The sequence below is a fragment of the Plodia interpunctella genome, chromosome 6 (genome assembly GCF_027563975.2).
Source record: "Plodia interpunctella isolate USDA-ARS_2022_Savannah chromosome 6, ilPloInte3.2, whole genome shotgun sequence".
Classification (NCBI taxonomy): domain Eukaryota; kingdom Metazoa; phylum Arthropoda; class Insecta; order Lepidoptera; family Pyralidae; genus Plodia; species Plodia interpunctella.
Window position 1 is genome coordinate 9,980,072 of NC_071299.1, and position 19,929 is coordinate 10,000,000.

The 19,929-nt window shown below is 33.9% G+C and overlaps 1 protein-coding gene across 1 annotated transcript in view; it reads right to left on the reverse strand.

Annotated features, from left to right (window-relative positions):
• LOC128670903 (cardioacceleratory peptide receptor-like) overlaps window positions 1-19,929 on the reverse strand; it is a 90,922-nt gene that overhangs the window by 16,391 nt on the left and 54,602 nt on the right. Inside the window, exon 2 of the mRNA XM_053746921.1 lies at window positions 3,797-3,952. Coding sequence (XP_053602896.1) covers window positions 3,797-3,949 — 153 coding nt within the window. The 5' untranslated portion in view covers window positions 3,950-3,952. The remainder of the gene's footprint in view (window positions 1-3,796; window positions 3,953-19,929) is intronic.

The window sequence follows — 19,929 nt, forward strand, 5'->3', positions numbered from 1 at the left end:
CGCGCTGACGTTGGGTTGCGTCGTCAACTTAGACTTTAACTTTAACTTAACTTTTTGTGGCGTACATTTTTCTGTGCAGGTTAAAGTTAACGTCAAAAATGACTGGTGCATCGGGGATTATTTTTCTTTTTTGTTGAATTACGGGTGCAACACACTCTAATCTTACGATATGATAAAAATTATAAAAGAAAAATTGTATTCGGTTTTGACAGCATAAAATTGGTCACACAAATTTCTTAAAAGAATCTACGGTATAATTAAATTTACTTAGATATTGCCAAAAGTATTTACTTTCGCCAATCATTATAAATCAAACAAAGCTATACGTTTGAGAATGTGTACGAAAATTACAATTGATCATACAAATATAGCACATAGATGTATGAGTATTTCAATACTTCCAGACGTCTTTTGGCATCATAGTAAAGTAAATAAATTCTTTTTAGTCCGAGAGGTGATCTATTGGATCTAACATCACCCGTTATTTTAGACGCAAACTTGATAATTGATGAGGGTGAGACGTGACGTGACTGATGCCGCGAAAGTAGTGCTCGATACATGTTATGTCCGTAACAGCTTGACGTGCGGTTAACTGTACGCATCATTTCAATGTACAAGAAGCGCTGCTGGTCTAATAGTTAACACCATCCTATGATCGAACGGTCCAAGGTTTAAATCCTACTCATGCCACATGAGTTTGGTTAGCAATCTGAATCAGGTATAGGTAGTTGTTTTTATAGATCACCACTTCCTTCCGGTAAAGGAAAACATTGTGAGAAAACATTGCACGTTGGTGGACAGTTTAGTTCAGTAGTGTGTATGCTTGTCACTAGATGGCGGAGGTAGTCGTAACACTAATGTCAGACAACCTCGGTGGCGCAGTGGTAAGGTTCTTGCCACTGAACCGAGAGGTCCCGGGTTCGATCCCCGGTCGGGTCATGATGGAAAATGATCTTTATCTGATTGGCCCGGGTCTTGGATGTTTATTTATATATGTATTTATTATAAAATATTGTATCCTTGAGTTAGTATCCCATAACACAAGTCTCGAACTTACTTTGGGACTAGCTCAATCTGTGTGATTTGTTCCAATATATTTATTTATTTATTTAACTTTTAGGCTAGCAACTTTTAGCAACAACATACTCTATAAGAACTGATATGACTGGTGTCAGACTTTAGTCAAGTCACCTGGCATGAATTTTATTGATAAAATGAATCTGATTGGTGTACAAACTTATGTGGCACGAGTAGGATTCAAACCTGGGTCTTTTCGATCACTGGTGTCTGGTGTTCGAAAAGAAGAGAGTAAAATGTGAAAATAATCGGGAACCCTTTCTACGCCATCTTTGATTTGTGTCTTTAATCCGTTTGAAACGTTTCATTATACACAGGCGTGTCTCATTGTGTCTCATTGGATTCGTAATGACTGTAGTGGGAATTTGGAGAACTGAACACGCTAGTTCGTTCATATAGTATCTATATATGTTTTGTATTTATAAACGACTAGCGGCCCGTCCCGGCTTCGACTTTAAAACAAATTATACACATAAACCTTCATAAGGAATCACACTATCTAGTAGAAAAACTCGCATCAAAATCTGTTGCGTCGTTTTAATAATCTAAGCATACATAGGGACAGAAAGCGGGAAACGACTTTGTCTTATAATGTGTAGTGAAGCCGTAAATACCAGTCTATATTTATTGTTGAAATAATATCAAACCAAATTATAGTAGTTGACTTCTGTATCTAAGTTATCCGTATTACAAGATTTTTATGTAAGAAAGTTGAGGTCATCTACCTAAATTCATGATACGCTCCATGTCAATTTTCGATGTAAATTTTTTTATTTGTTTATTTTTTTTTAATGCGAAATTCTGTCTATTCCGATTTTACGGCAAAACCGCGGGACCGATTTTGATAAAATTTAGTAAGCACGTAGTTAATACCCCATTTCAAATATTAGCTACGTTTTTTTTTTTTTCAAAAATCAAGAACAAAAAAAAAGGTGAAACTTTGTATGGAAATCATATCTGTTCCGCTTTCGCAGATAAATTCACGCGGGCGAAGCCACGGAAAAAACTAGTGCTTGTATAAACAAATATTGAAACGTACTATTTATCCTGAAATTTACTATGAAAAGCAAATTGTACCTCATAAATGAATGCCTGTTCACTAACCATATTGTGTTTTCTTTCTGACTTTGGGAACCGTATTTTCTCCTTCATTAATCAAAGTGACTTCATTATTATGGCCACGAGATATATTGATTGTCTCTAATTAATGACATTGTCCCTAAGAGAACAGGAGCCAAGAGATTTATCATTGTGTAAGTGCGATTAGAAAATATGGTACGGGAGGGATCCCTAGAGGGACCATCGATCGAGTAATCGAACATCTCTCTGAGATCAATTTTTTTTTAAAGTAAATTTGAGAAACTCTCGTGACTGACGGCGTGAAAGTGTGCTTAACTATATTTGTTTGATTTTTTTAACCCTTTCACGGACACTAAACGAGACACGAAATAAGTTTAATTGTTAACAGATGTAAAGGTGTCCTGCAAAGGGTAAATTAAGTAATTTTTCCTTGATTAAGATACGGTAGTTATCTATGTGGAGAAAACCAAAACGTGCTGGCTCGATGTCGTCAAAGATGATATGGCATGCAGCCATGGTCTGACAACTAGGGATAGTAGGGATACCAGTGGGCGAAGTGGAGACGAAAAAGTTGGAAAGCAACCGCTTTGCTACTTTTTCCACCTGGGTTCGAAGCAACCAATAACAAGTTTATTTGAAAAACCCCCCGACTTTTAATATTCATTTCGCTACAACTTTGATCGTGAAATATGGCTAAGAACACTCGGGATAAAATTATCTATGACACAAAAAAAAACTAAACGAAAATCGGTTCATCCGTTTGGGAGCGACAATGCTACAGAGAGACACGTTAAACTTATAACGCCCCTCTTTTTGCGTCGGGGATTAAAAAAAGAAAAAACGAAATCGTAGTGTCTCGACTCGGTGAATCATATTACTGAAGATCAATAAAATGCCTACACAGAATTATCTGTGCTGTCATACAGATCTATCAGCGTGCAGGTGGTAGAACAAGCAAGATTGCACGTGCGTCATGGTTTAGAGAACGCTCAGGTGTGTGTATTTATCTGGCAAATCCATGCAAAATCGAATCCCATGGGTAATACCCACATATCGAATATGTACCGCAAACCTTCGCCCACGAAGCGAGTCTTCCACATAACGTTTTAATCTCGTAATGGACATACTGGCACCACCGCGTGGAGTGATAGCCTTATCAATATTACTGATACGCTTTCAATTTAGCTTTTAAAAGTGCGCCTCATTAGCGCGCTTGACGTAGACTGACTTATTAGCAGTTTTGTTTACTAAGCTCTTGTTTTTTTTTTTTGTATTTTTGAAGTGAAAACTTCTTTAGCGGCGTTGTGCACTTGTTGTGATGGGTAGAAAATGTAAAACTCGCGTCAGGACACGTGATCGAAAATTCGTAAGACGTCAAAAATGCACAGCGTTAATATTATTCAAGTTTTCACTTCTGCCGGCACTCCCGGAGTACTACCCGTTTTTTTTATAAAACCACTTTTAGATGTCTCTACGACTAATAATTGTCGTAGAGACTTCAATCACTCCCTTTTTTATTTCATAATTTTTTAAATGGCCCATTCATAAATATATACATATATAAATAGCATATTATAACTAAGTGGATTATATGTTTTTCTTCCGTATCCAGACATGGAAAAACAATAAAAATACTTACATCATAAAAATAATAAACATTCAAGTCTGTCTTGGCAATCGTAGTGTTAGTGAAGTTTCTCAAGAACTTCTCCGTCGGGTCGGCAGCGAGCGCCGTGGTGAGGAAGGAGCGAGAGGTGTGATCCTCCATCTCTTCCATTAGCTCTGGCTCCATCTTCTGTAACAAATGATGTTGCAGTGAAACTCGAGTGGGAAATAAAATATGGCATTAATACAAGCCATAGACAGATATACATATACAAAGACAGACACATAGGTTTAAAGAACTTTATTTTTCTCATAAAAAATACAATGGTATTTCACTTACTGAGAAACACTACTTACATAATATAATATAAACACATTAAATATATAACACCACTCTTTTTGCGTCGGGGGTTAAAAATATTGAAGCACTTATCGTATTTAAAAATGTGTATTCTTCAGTAAATAGTATCGAAGGAAGATCTTGCGTGCCATTGGTCTGACAACTAGGGATGCCGACGACCGCGCGAAGTGGAGACGCAAAAGTAGGGAAGCGAACACTGGGCTCCAACGCTCAATGGAAGCAACCCGGAATACCCTCAGATGAGAGGGAGATGAAATGTCAAGGGAACACTAAAGCCCAGCAACCAGTTTATATACAACTTTTATCATGAAATATGTCTAAGAACACTCGGGATAAAATTATCTATGACACAAAACATCCGTTTGGGAGCGACGATGCTGCAGACAGATATACAGACAGACACGTTAAACTTATAACTTAAATCGTAGTGTCTCCACTCGGTGAATCATATTACTATCATATTACATAGGGACTAACTCTATTTTTTTATACATAGGTAGAAAAAAAATCAATACTTAATTATAGGACACGAGAGTCAAATGTAAAATTAACTAATGAATGTCGAAGCTACAAACTACTAGCAGAGGGAATGAAAGACGTTTTATTTATCTCATCTAAGCATGGTCCCGGTTTCTTTTCGGCTGTATCACAGAGCCCAGAGTCCATTATTAATTTTTAAATTTTGAAGATTCAACTGTGAATTTATGACCCCTTATCTACACGTCAAAGTTGATTGGTGCAACCCGCTCTCAGTTTAGTGACTTTGAATTACTATTTCACTCAATGTTTTTCTTTGTCTTATACCGCTGTAATTTGAAACCTTCGCGTTTCATTATTAATTATTATCTCGTAAATAGTTTACAAATATCAATTGAATTTTATTTTTATAAAACATTAAAAAGTTACATATATTTTTTACAAAATTTATAATCATATATAATAAAGAGATTCCAGCTCGTTTACCCCTCTGAACCGCTATGGCAATCCTCTGTGCAAAGTTACTGCCCGCCCTTGGATCGCCCGTTACCTCACGGAGACGCGCTGAAATCTCAGTCAAAAAGGATTCTCAGCCAAAAAGGAGGAACTCAGACCGTGTATCGAAAGTTACCTATCTAGAAGTAGGTAGGTTTAAGAATATGAAGTTTGTGCCTAAACAACTGCCATTGTATTATGATAACAGCACAATTTCTTGACACCACAAAACCTATTTATTAAAACTCACAAGACAGCACTTAAATATTACAGGAGGATGCCGTGTTTATTTGCTTACTCGAGCACTTGACATGAAAAATCGCCGCGAATATTTCAACATTTCGACTGAAACGTGATAAATATGCAATAAATAAGGAAACGTCTTGCGAATTCACAATAAGCAGATGCAATTCTGATTCAAATCCCTGAACAAAAACACAATTCATCACAACAAACCACAGATGTATTTACAAATAGATACCTCATCTTCTGTTATAATATAAATCAAAATCAAAATCAAAATCAAATCATTTATTCAGAAATTAGGCCTTCACAGGCACTTTTTCACGTCATAATCTATACTCAATACTCAATACTCAATACTTTATTGCGAACCATAAAGTACATAAGATCACAACAATACATTTTAGAACATTTATGGACCACACCATCTAAATTAAATGATGTTTACCAAAGCTACAAACTACTAGTATATGTAACAGAGACACATTTAGCCGATTAGGTCTAACTGTAAAATGATTTTCCAAATTATATTTATTGCTAATTGACAAAATGATTAACGACATCTCTGTTTGAAACTTGATTATAAAGATTTCAAATTTTACTTTATGGTTTAGTTTTCCAATCTCGACTCAACTGCAAAGTGGATTTTAATTGAATTTGAATATTTTACAAACAATAACATGAACCTAAACTTTTAACATTAGAAGCGCATATTCCAATAAAACCATGGCAAAGTTACGGACAAGAGAAAATTTTAATTGTAAACCACAATTTTCAAGATATTTAAATCTAATTCATAAGAAATAATATACACTATATGTATGATGAAAGAACTTTTATTTTATAGTGTCTATTTATATGTTTGTCCTTGCTAGAAACTGTTGTCGAACATGATGAGAGGGTTCATGAGAAATGGTGGATGCCATCGAACGGACAAAACAAAGGGAAGGAATTTGGCCTACATCTCGTGTCAATGTTTCCCCCTGATTGCACTGTAATGATCGGTAGGACTCGTGTAGCATGGTGGGCTTTGAGGGTTGTTCACGTACACTTTTTGAAATATCAATATAGAAAACTTGATCTTTTGAATGGAAATTGGCTTCTGTTAATATTTATAAAATGGAATAATTTAAAGTTATTGGGCTGGAAAAGCATTAAATCCCTTATGTATAAAATCATTACGCACAATTGTACAACCGAAATTAGATAAAAATTAAATCACAAAGTTCATTAGTTAGTTTGAAATACGACTTGTGTTACTGAGCCATGTACAAGTTGACATTGCAAACCACTCTATGTAACTTTTCTATTCCGATCACCGGTAGTCTATACCTAGATTTAAATAATTTTTTGACGTCAATAAGAATTGCGTTAAAAATACTATTAAAAATACTTTTTTCGCCATTGTTGGTATGAACACGTGCCGTAATCAACATTTCAGTGGACTGACGGTATTTTTGTGAGATTACTCTTAATTAAAGTGCGATTGTGCGGCTGCCGTAAAGATAAATTACAATCGGCGACTTCCGGCTAAACTCGGATTTATTTGCGGAACGAAGTTACGCGATATCCCGAATAGGGGTGTTATGTTTTCAGGCTTTATGTTTGTAAGATATTTGGACAACAAAAAGTATAAACAACAAATACCTAGTCTGCTAAAACCGATGGGATAGGCTGATGACAACACCGTCAAGGGAAATATATTTTTCTAGTGCAGGGGTCACTCGGGAATAAACGATGCTGTCTCCGATTGGGATGAGGCTAATCTTGTGGGATTCAACGCCAAACTACTCAGCAAAAAAGGGCCCACAAATAGTATAAATCATATAAAATAAGATCTATCCAAAGTTAATCAAAAGAGACAAAAATAACAAACAATCAAAAAGACACGTAAGACTTTTTTGTTTTTGAAATTGAAATGTCCAACTTTGGTAAGCTTTGAGCTTTGATGATATGGTGCAGTTCCAATGCTACACATTTATTTATTGTACACAACAGAACAGTGTAAATATAACACTAACATATAATTAACTAACCTAATTATATAAAGCCATCACCAACAAAATCATTGAGATAAAAAGTGACCTAAAGGCTGGTATATCTCTCGCCCAGAGAATAAGCATTGCCTGGCATTCAAAATGGCCATGCTGTCAGCTTTCTTGGCACGCTACCTCAAGGCAACGAACAGCAGGGACTGGCATATTTGTAGATAATTAGATGTAGTTTAACGTATAGATATTGTAAATGAGAAATTGTATACACAATGTAATGTCAATAAAAAATTAAATACATATTTAAAAAAATATAAATCATTTTTGTCCAATTCATTCATTCGGTATATAGTATCGATGGACTGGACAGACACGTAAATAATATTTTAATTGATTGATCTGATTATTGATCGATTAAAGATCTATCAGATAGATACTACTGCTTTTTGCCAATTCCTGAGACTACTACATAATTGTAGTTAAAATTTTTTTTTACTGTTTCAGGAATATGTTTTCTATATATTAATCAAATGAAACTAATTAATTAAATATTAAAACTAAAACATTATTTGTAAGTTTTGTATTAAGTATATATTTTAATTTGGGATACAATTTTATTCGGACTAAATTTTGTTTCATTGTTCTTGTAGGATTTTAAAATACTTGACTATTTGAGGCTGTGGATACGCGGCTTTATTTTCAAACATAAAGTTTAGAAATTGATTGTTTCTTTTGAATGATCGACGAAGTTGATTTTCTAACGAAAGATTTATTTTGTTATTGTTATTTTTATTTACTTCTAATACGGAATTTCCATTTCCTCCTAAAATTATGTAGAAACTTAGCTCTTTAGCATATGGTGGGCGGATTTTAATGATTTTTGGGACATGAATATAGAAATGTATGATTTCTTCTCGAAGCAAATATTAATATTTTTTATATTGATAATAACAATGATTTCCACTTCCATGGTAACATGTTAAAATCGGGAAGATTTACACATTTTACCAAGTTTAACTTTCACTTTTTCTCTATACCTTTCGACTGAGGAGTCAATGGCATCGTCCTCAGCCAAAAAGCGTTGGATTGTCTGTACACATTATCTAAACCATTTTGTCGAACGACATAAAGCAATTCTCACGTTTTCACGTCAATTTTATATTATAAAGTAATACTCAAAAAGCTACAAACTACTGGCATGCCAAGCCTGCACATAATATACGACGAAAATGAAATCGACACACAATTTAGACGAAACCACTCCATCATAAAACTCCGTTTCAGCTTCACTGACGTCATGAAAAGCTATATGATTGAACAAACGTACAGATAGTCGAATTCTACACATATGATCATTGGAGTTCGATTTTGTTTCGGTTATTACTACTGTATGTGTGTGTACTATATGTTACTGACTACGACTTAAAATATTTTATAATATTTAAAAATCGATATACTAGTGTTTTGTTTCGGTCACTGTCTACGGCTTGAAAAATTGTATATTATTTAAAAAACAATATACCTATTAGTGGCTCTGGTTGCTGTCGTCTGCGTATAGCTGTATGAGAGCTTTTATTTACCGTAATGAAAAACCAGCAATGTACGCCGAATCTAACGGAAATGGGCATATAAATGATAAGAATTAATGACCGCATGGCTCGAAGATCACGCAAATAAGTTAATTAGATAAACGAGGCTTGTAGAGTACTCTCAAAGGGAGAGATATATACCTTTTGCGCCCATTACGTGTGATGCTCAGTGACTTGTATAAATAGTAATTGTGCAACTTGTGGACACATTATACAGTAAGGACATACAGGGCTCTTCGTAATCAGTTCAATAATGCCTTCCGGGGAACGTCACTGAAGTGCTTCAGGGATGCTAGCTGAGGCTGGTGTGGATAGGTTTTCCTCAATTATTATAGCATCTCTGATTTGCCGAGTGAGAACCAGCTCCAACAGCCTGCAGCAGACAGCGGCGGCGAGGCTCGACGTCGACAGTGGCATTTAGTTGCACTGGACTCGCATCCAGCTCAACAAAGATACACATATTAATTATCGTGTTAAGTTTTTGCATTATTAACAGTATGGGGTATGTCTGAAATTGTATTTTTTGATTATTTAGTGATTAGAGGTTGTTGATTTTTGTCGTTTGCTGAACTTTGATGGTTTCAGTACACATTGCTGGTTTATCATCGCGGCAAATAAAAGCTCTCATACAAACAACGCAATGTTCATTCATTCGCGTCGGTATAAGAGATACTTTGAAGAGTGAAAGAGATAGACTTCGATTATTAGTTTGTCAATAAATTTTTCATTTTTACAAGTCTCTTATAACTTATAGATATGTAATGAATTGATTGTACTTTTGAAAATATTATTTACTAGCTGCGCCCCAGGGCTTCACTCCCGTGGGAATTTCGGGATAAAAAGTACCGCATGTGTTATTCCAGGTTATATTCTACCTCGTGTACCAAATTTCATAATAATCGGTCCAGTAGATTTTGCGTGAAAGAGTAACAAACATACACAGACACATACATACATTCTCACAAACTGTCACATTTGTAATATTAGTGGTATTCTTTGACTAGTTTAGTTATTTACATCGTTATATTTATAGATAGTCAGCATTTTTTACCATTGAAAAAATATTTTATTTTCCTCTCCAAGTAATGAAATAATGATAATACCTAACATTAACAACAAATCAATAACACATTGTTAAATTTTAAAACTACACTTAAACTGAAAATTATTGATTTGTGTTCACCATATTATTATTTTATCTATCACTTATTTACACTAATTAACAAGAAATTGATAATAACTGGCTTTATTTTTGTTACATTTTAACTGATGCTTCCATAGCTTTTTTTCGTTCAATTCAAATTTTTCTTTTTTTGTATGTGGCCAGTCTCCGAGGTTATCACCATTCAGCACACTTTTATATAAAAATAAGAATATCTAAAGTCAAATTCAATAAGGTTGGCCATAAAGTCCATTGACACCAGCGTACTATGTTTTCCAAATTTCAAAAACGACAGGTTCTGAATATATGAAATGTATCGCAAAATTGTGTACACACGGTAACTTGGTATAGGGTTGGGGTCATACAAGTTCACAGTAGAAATCGTCAACAATTATTTAAAAGTACACGATATTAATTCTATTTTAATAACTGTGTTGGTTTGTTACTCTTTACGTTTTAACCACTGTAGTCTTGGCTTTTCCACATTAGAGGGATCGGGTTGTGGTTCCATTTTAAACAAAAAAAAACAAAGTAAACAAATTTCGAATAAATATATTGTGCGGCTGTCAAACAAAATGGCAGCCGAATGTTGTCAATCTCTGTCATCGGTAAGTGGGAGCAATGAACTTTATGGCCATTCTACATGAACAATACTTTACATTAAATAAACCCACAGCGTAACAAAATCAACAGCCAATCACAACATGAAACAACTTCCTAGTAATTTGTTTTCATTACAGCTAACATCGCAAATAATTTCTTGTTTAGAATTATAAATTATTTAATTGAATTTAATTAAAGCCTTTCCGAAATTTGTCTGGTTGTAAACTTCTATGTAATGGACGGGAGTCGGTTAAATATTTTCCCTCTCCGTCATAAAAAGTTAAGTTAAAAGCTAATTTTGCCAAAGAAAATAAGATTAACTCAGGAATTAACAATTTCATTGACAAATCTGTTGCAAAAGTTTGAATCTTACATGATAGTATTTAAGAAATATAGCTGGCCAAGTGCGAGTAGAACTCACACACGAAGTGTTCCGTATCGTCTATGAAAATGCCGAAAAATATTATGTTTGCAAAATGTGACAACATTTGAGTTAATTAATTGTGGAAACTTAACTGATGTAGGCGATTTCTCGAATAAAATAAAAAGTAACGTTAGTTGTATAGGATTTATTTTATTCTTTTTGTTAGTATTTTTTGGTAGGTATAGTAACAATAGACAGACATATCATCTGTGAAAATTTCGACTGTCTCACAATCATGAGTTATACAGCCTGATGACAGACGGATGGACAGTGGAATCTAAAAGGAACTTTGCCATTTGGGTATGTAACTCTAAAAATCTTAAAAATCATTTGATCTTTAGTTTGCTAGATATTTGCTTTCTCTGCCTTATAAGTTTTAATTGTTTTCCTGGCAAAAGACCTCCTGGCCGCCGAAAAAAGTGCTTTGACGAAAGTGGTTTGATGACATAAAGGATTGGACCGGACTTAGATACAACCAACTAAAAATAGCGGCCCAAAGCCGCGAGGGATTCCGTATGCTGACCTCCAAACTTCAATTCGAAAATGGCACCCCGTGATCATGATGATAAGTTTTAAAACGATCGATTGTTTTTTTTTTCAAATAAACAAACAAAAATGGTGAATTTGGTGGCTCCATCTGGAACCACAGAACTACAACAGTGCTTCCACAGAAGCACTTAAATGACACGCGAACAAAACTTTTTTATTAAACTCATCGAAACATGTCCGATCGACTGCTATCGCGAAGTTTCTCCAACTATTATTATTATCTATATAGCGAGATATTGGGGGTCTATGTTTGAATGTTGTCGGCCATTTTGAGTTCCGCGTTCGAATAACTTTCATGGGTGCAATTTTCCAAATGAACGGTTTGAAATTCAATTTTTTGATCGAAATTATGTTTTATAGGTTGATTCGTTCTATTTCACTTTTCTATTGTGCGGCGTCACAGCTCCGGATACAATCAGGAACAAGCAAAGATAAGATACAGATCCATTTTTCAAAGGTGTGTAATGTCGAATTTCAATTTAATTAATAAATTTAATAGAGTATTCAATTTTTCATTTTCTATAAAAAAAATCCTCTTAACAGGCTTTTTTATATGTTTGCTTAATTATTATCCAACTAAAACCTACGTTTAACTAAACATTTATAGATGCTTAAGGAGAGGCAGGTACGAATAGTTCAATTAACTACCTGCCTCGAAGCTTAACAATACTTATTTCTTCAGAGTTTCCACTTTCAAACGCCCTTAAAAAATATAATTAGGTTAACAAGCTCAGCTTCTGTTGCTGAAGCTAGAACTCCACTCATCGTGTTTCAACCATAAAGGTCTTTATTTTATGTGCTGAATAGCACCCATTTCCCTAGCACCAATATTCTCAGATCTGAGAAATAGAATATGCATCATACCTATAAAGACAAAACTTAGCAATACACCTACAATCAATAGTGTAGACACTATTCCTAATTTACGACACAAGTGGGTCAGATATTTCATCTGCCCTCCGCCTGCACAGATAACAGCACATTAAGCTATACACATTTAATGAAAATTACATCACTTTTTACGTCGATATCACCACAGCATAGAGCTCCACCAAAGGTAACTTCTTCTTCTTCATAGCCGTATTCCTCATGGCTGAGGGTCGTGGTCATTATGTGAAATGAAACACACACATCAACTTTCTTGGCATTATTAATGGAGTGGTATGCCATTGCCTTCTCCACTGCACAGTGTGCAGGTTTCCTCACTATGTTTTCCTTCACCGGAAGCAAGTGATGGTCGATGAAAACTACTATATACGAGTCAGATTTGTATACAAACTCATGTGGCACGAGTAGGATTCGAACCTGGGACCTTTCGATCCACAGGCGGGCGTTTTAACCATTACACCACCACCGCTTCCAAATGTAACTTGTCATGCGATTATAATGTATGTACTTCGGTTAATTTTGCGTGTAAACATGAAATCAAACGAAAAGGTGCTATAAAAATTGGTGCTCGCAAAATCAGTGCTGCGAATGTATTGCTTCTATATTTGCTTTTCAACAATCAATAACGGATATTAAAGTTGTTAATAGCTCTTCACTTGAAACTTATTTTTAGTTCAGTACATTGGTGCTGTACATTGGTGCTTCTTAGAACTATAAATGGAATATTCTTTTGATTTAAGAATCAGGTTTAACAATGTTTGTTTTAGACTAAATTTAGAAATAAACTAGCTTCGATCTGTGGGTCCTTACAAGTGATAAATTTTATCCAAATATTCTTCACACAGTATGGTACAATATTATATGGGATAAATCACGAAATATTATAAAAATAGATATTTTTAAATATATAATGTGAAACCGAATGATTTATTTTCATTAGTCTTATACTCGACACTATCTGCGAACAGTTCACCAAAATTCGGAGGCTTCGGTATACATTGTAAATTTTTCATTGCGGTAAATAAAAGCACTTATACATACTACGCAATGTACATCCATTTGCTCCGGCATCTGTCCGAATTCGACGATAGTGTGGAACCGACATCGAATAAAAGTGGAAGTATTATATTTTTTTACTAACGTACAAAATAGTGACCCAAATCGTCTCCTATATAAGTATCTCACACACTTTGACAAATCGCATTTATTTTTTCGCAGAAACCGCATATTTTTTAACTAAGAGTTCTATTTCAGAGGATTTCCTTGAGCAGAGACGGACGCCGCCATTAGTATAATATGTGCGTAAAAAGGGATGTTGTTTTTAGGGTACTGATTTATCAAAGGAAAAAACTTTAACTCTATTTGAGATTGTTAATTTTTACCAAGATTCATATTTTTTATTTACATTCGACAATTTTCCATATTTATAAAAACCTACAACATAATTATGTATTTTAATTTTCCAATATATGTTTTTGCATAACATGTGTGCAAAATGTATGTCGTTTGATAAATAATTACTTAGTTTACAAAATTATTAAAAACCAGCGTCCCGTCCCGATTTCTCTCGGATAAAAATATATTAAATTATACATCTAAATTTTCCTCAGGAATCACACTATCTACTGGTGAGAACCGCATGAAAATCCGTGCAGTAGTTTTTGAGTTTGTCGCGAACAGACAGATAACGCGATAGAGGACTTTATTTTATAATATGTAAGGATAAGTAATATATATACTGAACCTCAAAGTCGATGGTAATTTTCGTACGTAGTCCCTTTTTTTATAATGCAAGAAAATCACGCTACGTGCATGGGCTGCTGATAAGGGATTATGTTCTACGTTAACGTCATTTTTGCAGATGGCAACACCAAAGCACTGGCATGTTATTAAAACCTCGATAAAAATTGCTGATTTCTATACCTACCTATTTACTTCTGTGTTAAAATGAGATAAGTATTGTTGTCTTAGATCTTATTGCGTTTAATACGTTTAACCGTTAAAGAGTTCATTGAGGAGTCACCGGCGACCATCTTGCTTATCATAATAATGAATTTATGTACACATAGTTTGGATGAAAATCCAAACTATGTGTGTTAAAATTCAGCTCAATCTATTTCGAGTTTGAGATACATGATTCCACCCGAACATACATACACTTACATATATTGCAAGTTAAATAAAAGCATATAAAATGTGTCTTTACTCTTTACATAGAACATTTGGACTAAAATAATATGTTTATTCTGAACAAGTAGATTTGAAAAAAGAACAAAACGTTGACTACTCAATGCCAAAAACATAATATTAAAAATAATTTCCGTTTGAACTTCACGCAACTGAATAGGAAATTTTTCGTTTTGTATTATATTCATATGTTTTAATCTATTCATGGCTAAGAGTTTAATCTTTATGGCTTGTATCCGAGAGTAATCTCTCTGAGGTTTGTATGACTTCAATTTCTTTGTAACATATGATTAGAGATTCATGAGAGTGATGACAAAACAAATTATATTTCTTAAAATGCTAGCTGAGCCCCGGGGCTTCGCTCCCGTGGGAAATGATCTTTTTCAGATTGACCTGGGTCTTAAATTTTCATCTATATAATGTATAATGTCATAGAATATAGTATCCTTGAGTTAGTATCCCATAACATAAGTTTAGAACTTTGTTAACTCAATCTGTGTGATTTGTCCTTATATATTTATATTTATTTATTTAATTTCGGGATTAAAAGTACCTTATGCTTTATTCCAGGTTATATTCAATCCGTTTACCAAATTTTATAACAATATTTTTATTAGTTTTATCTTATTATAAAATAGAGTAAAGTTTTCTTTTAATTTATTTTTTCCCTATTTTCCACTTTATGGCACCATCTTGCTATCTCTTTTTGGTCTAATGGTTGACTGGTAGAGAACGCCATGTGGCGTTAAGTCCACCTTTTGTACAAAATACTTTTTTTGTAATTTTGTGCAATAAAGTTTAAAAAAAATATCCGCTCAGTAGATTTTGCATGCAAAGATTAACATACATACATCCTCACAAACTGTAACACGTGCAAGGATTAACATACATACATCCTCACAAACTTTCGCATTTATAATATTGGTAGGAATTATTTTATTTAATTCATAGTTTGGACACATTTTTTACACACATAGTTTGGATGAAAATCCAAACTATGTGTGTAAAAATTCAGCTCAATCTATTTCGAGTTTGAGATACATGATTCCACCCGAACATACATACACTTACATATATTGCAAGTTAAATAAAAGCATATAAAATGTGTCTTTACTCTTTACATAGAACATTTGGACTAAAATAATATGTTTATTCTGAACAAGTAGATTTGAAAAAAGAACAAAACGTTGACTACTCAATGCCAAAAACATAATATTAAAAATAATTTCCGTTTGAACTTCACGCAACTGAATAGGAAATTTTTCGTTTTGTATTATATTCATATGTTTTAATCTATTCATGGCTAAGAGTTTAATCTTTATGGCTTGTATCCGAGAGTAATCTCTCTGAGGTTTGTATGACTTCAATTTCTTTGTAACATATGATTAGAGATTCATGAGAGTGATGACAAAACAAATTATATTTCTTAAAATGCTAGCTGAGCCCCGGGGCTTCGCTCCCGTGGGAAATGATCTTTTTCAGATTGACCTGGGTCTTAAATTTTCATCTATATAATGTATAATGTCATAGAATATAGTATCCTTGAGTTAGTATCCCATAACATAAGTTTCGAACTTTGTTAACTCAATCTGTGTGATTTGTCCTTATATATTTATATTTATTTATTTAATTTCGGGATTAAAAGTACCTTATGCTTTATTCCAGGTTATATTCAATCCGTTTACCAAATTTTATAACAATATTTTTATTAGTTTTATCTTATTATAAAATAGAGTAAAGTTTTCTTTTAATTTATTTTTTCCCTATTTTCCACTTTATGGCACCATCTTGCTATCTCTTTTTGGTCTAATGGTTGACTGGTAGAGAACGCCATGTGGCGTTAAGTCCACCTTTTGTACAAAATACTTTTTTTGTAATTTTGTGCAATAAAGTTTAAAAAAAATATCCGCTCAGTAGATTTTGCATGCAAAGATTAACATACATACATCCTCACAAACTGTAACACGTGCAAGGATTAACATACATACATCCTCACAAACTTTCGCATTTATAATATTGGTAGGAATTATTTTATTTAATTACCAAATTATTTACTTCAATATGACGATGCTTAACCGTTTAACTTTTGAATTATAATTCAAGACATCATGTGATACAAAACGACTACAGAATAAAAAAAGAGTTTTTTTTTATATATTATTACACAATCTAGTACAATTTAGCTCCACAAATCACAGTAATATTACAATTGCAAATTAGTTTCTTTGGGTTTATAGCACTATAAATTTGGTTGGCAACATTGTCTCTAGTATTAGTACGCTTGGAGCGCCCTCCATTATTTAGGACTAAATGAAGCAAATAACGCTTTTGCCTATATGGATAGACTATATTGTGTCTTTTCGTGTTTGCCTACTCGGCACATTTGTTCGTTTTAATCAAAATACAATAATTCACAAGTATACGCGACTTATATTGCACGTTATCTATGCGAATCCATAAGATCCGCGTTATATTTACTAGGTTATATTATTTATGTTACTAGCGACCCGCCCGGCTTTGCACAAGTGCAATATTATCCAAGTTATATACATATAAATCTTTCTCTTGAATCACTTTATTTAAAATACCCGTATCAAATCCGTTGCGTAACTTTAAAGATCTACGCATATACATACAGGGACAGACAGACAGACAGACTATGAATTAGGGCAGGTTGACGTGCTGTTGACTGTACTCTAAACAGTTCAACATCTTAGCAATGACATTACAATAAATAATTTTACAAGATCATAAGCTTTGTGATCGCTTTCGCTTGTGTATTACGCCCAACCTCAATTAACAACTTGGTTAAACTTTACACGAGACGCGTAAAGAAATTACGTGAGAACTCGCCTTTATGTGGGACAATGTGAGGATTTTACTAATGAATGGGTGGGCTGATATATTGTCACACTGACACAAGACTTTCGTGTTACACTTAGATGAGATACATAGTATGTGGCTCCAACCTAGAATAGGACTGTTCATGTTACAATATTCTTTTTTATTACTAGCACTGCACTCGCGACTTTATTCGTAAATAAAAGTTAATAAAATGTACCTTATGTTATGTTCTCGACGACCTCGGTGGCGCAGTGGTAAAATACTTGCCTCTGAACTGAGAGGTCTCGAGTTCGATCCCCGGTCGGGTCATGATGGAAAATGATCTTTTCTGATTGGCCCGAATATTGGATGTTTATCTTTATATGTATTTGTTATAAAATATAGTATCGTTGAGTTTGTATCCCATAACACAAGTCTAGAACTTACTTTGGGGCTAGCTCAATCTGTGTGATTTGTAGGTCCTAATATTAATTTTTTATTTTTTTATTACTGATGGTCTAGTCATCTAGTCTTCACGAAAAGAAATAAATATTTAAACATTTTTGTACAAAATACAAAATGTAAAGTACAATCGACCGTATGTCAATATATCATTAATCTTTATGCCGCAGTAATAGGGGCGAATTCGCAATAAATTTGATTAGGACAATTTGATAGTGATTGATGATTGACAGATTTTAATGGATAATTATAATGTAATGAATACCATTGGGACAATTTTGTCATATTAATTAGTAATTTATATTTTAAGACTTAAGACCATAATTTGCATGTCATGCAGTATTGGCTAAATATATGAAACTAATCATAATATTCTACCATATGTACAGTCAACAGAACTTGAACCTACCCAAATTCATTGCAAACTCGCCGCTATTACAGCACAATAAAGGTTCATGCAGGGTAACTTGTTGTGCTGTTGACTGTACTCCATTTAAGCAAATAAATAAATTTCAAATTTAGGTTCGTGATGCTGTATATGACTGTATATGAGGCAGACTAATAGCATTATCTAACACAAATTAATTACTTCTGCTTACTTGCAAAAGTTGTAATAGGTCCGATGACCTCTCCTACCCAACCTTAAGAACTTGCCTTTATTAAAATTCTCAACAAGAGCCATTATATAAATGGAAGCTTGAAGCTTTAAACTTGAGAAATATTTGTTAATGTTAACGAATTTATAATGAAAGGGATTAACGTTGTTTGGGGATTGGAAATAAACAGACAAATCGACTCCATTATCACGAACGGTGTAATATTGTGAAGAAATTTACTACTATAGGAGAGACTACAGAAGAAGTGGAGTTATACGTTTAACGAGTCTGTGTTTCTGTATGTCTGTGTCATAGAAGCCAGACGGCTGAACCGATTTTGATCTAGTTCATTCGTATTTGAAAGAAAATTAGAGAATTTAATCGAGAGTGTTCTTAGCTATGTTTCGAAAATGTGTTTGCTTAGATGATTGGAATCCGTCATCTTTTGTAGTATTTGAGTTGGCAGTAAATAAGTTAAAGTATCTTATTGAAATAATATGGTTGTTGAACTTCAAAATTAGGCGTAGTCAAGCTTTCTATTTATGTAGACGCCATTATATTTGTATCTGGCCAAAATCTTCGTTTAGCAATAAATAAAACTATTGCGTAATTACTGAGGAAGGTTTATGCGTGTATAATTTAATATGGTATTTACCATAGTTTTTAACCGGGCGAAGCCGAGATAGTCAGCTAGTTTCCAAAAAAATAGGAAAACGAACATCACTCGTGTAGAATTAATGTCTGATCCCGTGTAATTGTGTGTGAAAAAATATATTGCTTGTATTCAAACTTTCGTGACCGCTACAATGAAGAAGTTTGCAATAGCGAAAAACATTCCGGGTCAATGTATTTTTTCCGCCCTCTTTGTAAACAAACTTTAGTGTTATGGTCATCGATAGTCAAACTCCGAATAAGATTCATATTCAGTGCTGCAATCAGGTTACATTCAATGCTGTGACGCCCCAAACTCCAGGGTTTGTGTAAAAGATTAACCAATCAATTTTCAATTAATCAATTTTGAGATTTTACAACCGAGCGCCAGGCTGTCGTCAACCCTCTTTGGGAATGCTATTGTTAGCTATCAGCGGTTATGCTTATAATGTCCCGGAGTCCCGAGAAACGATTTGCACTTTTGTTTTTTTTTTTTGTTTGTATCTAATCAATAAACTAAAAAACTACAGGACAGATTTAGATAAAATTTAGCACAGAGACCGACGAAATATTGAGAAGTAAAATTTTTATTACGATTTTTCCCGAGCGAAACAGGGACCGACCTCTAGATATATACTATAAAAGCCATTTAATGATTTCCTTTTT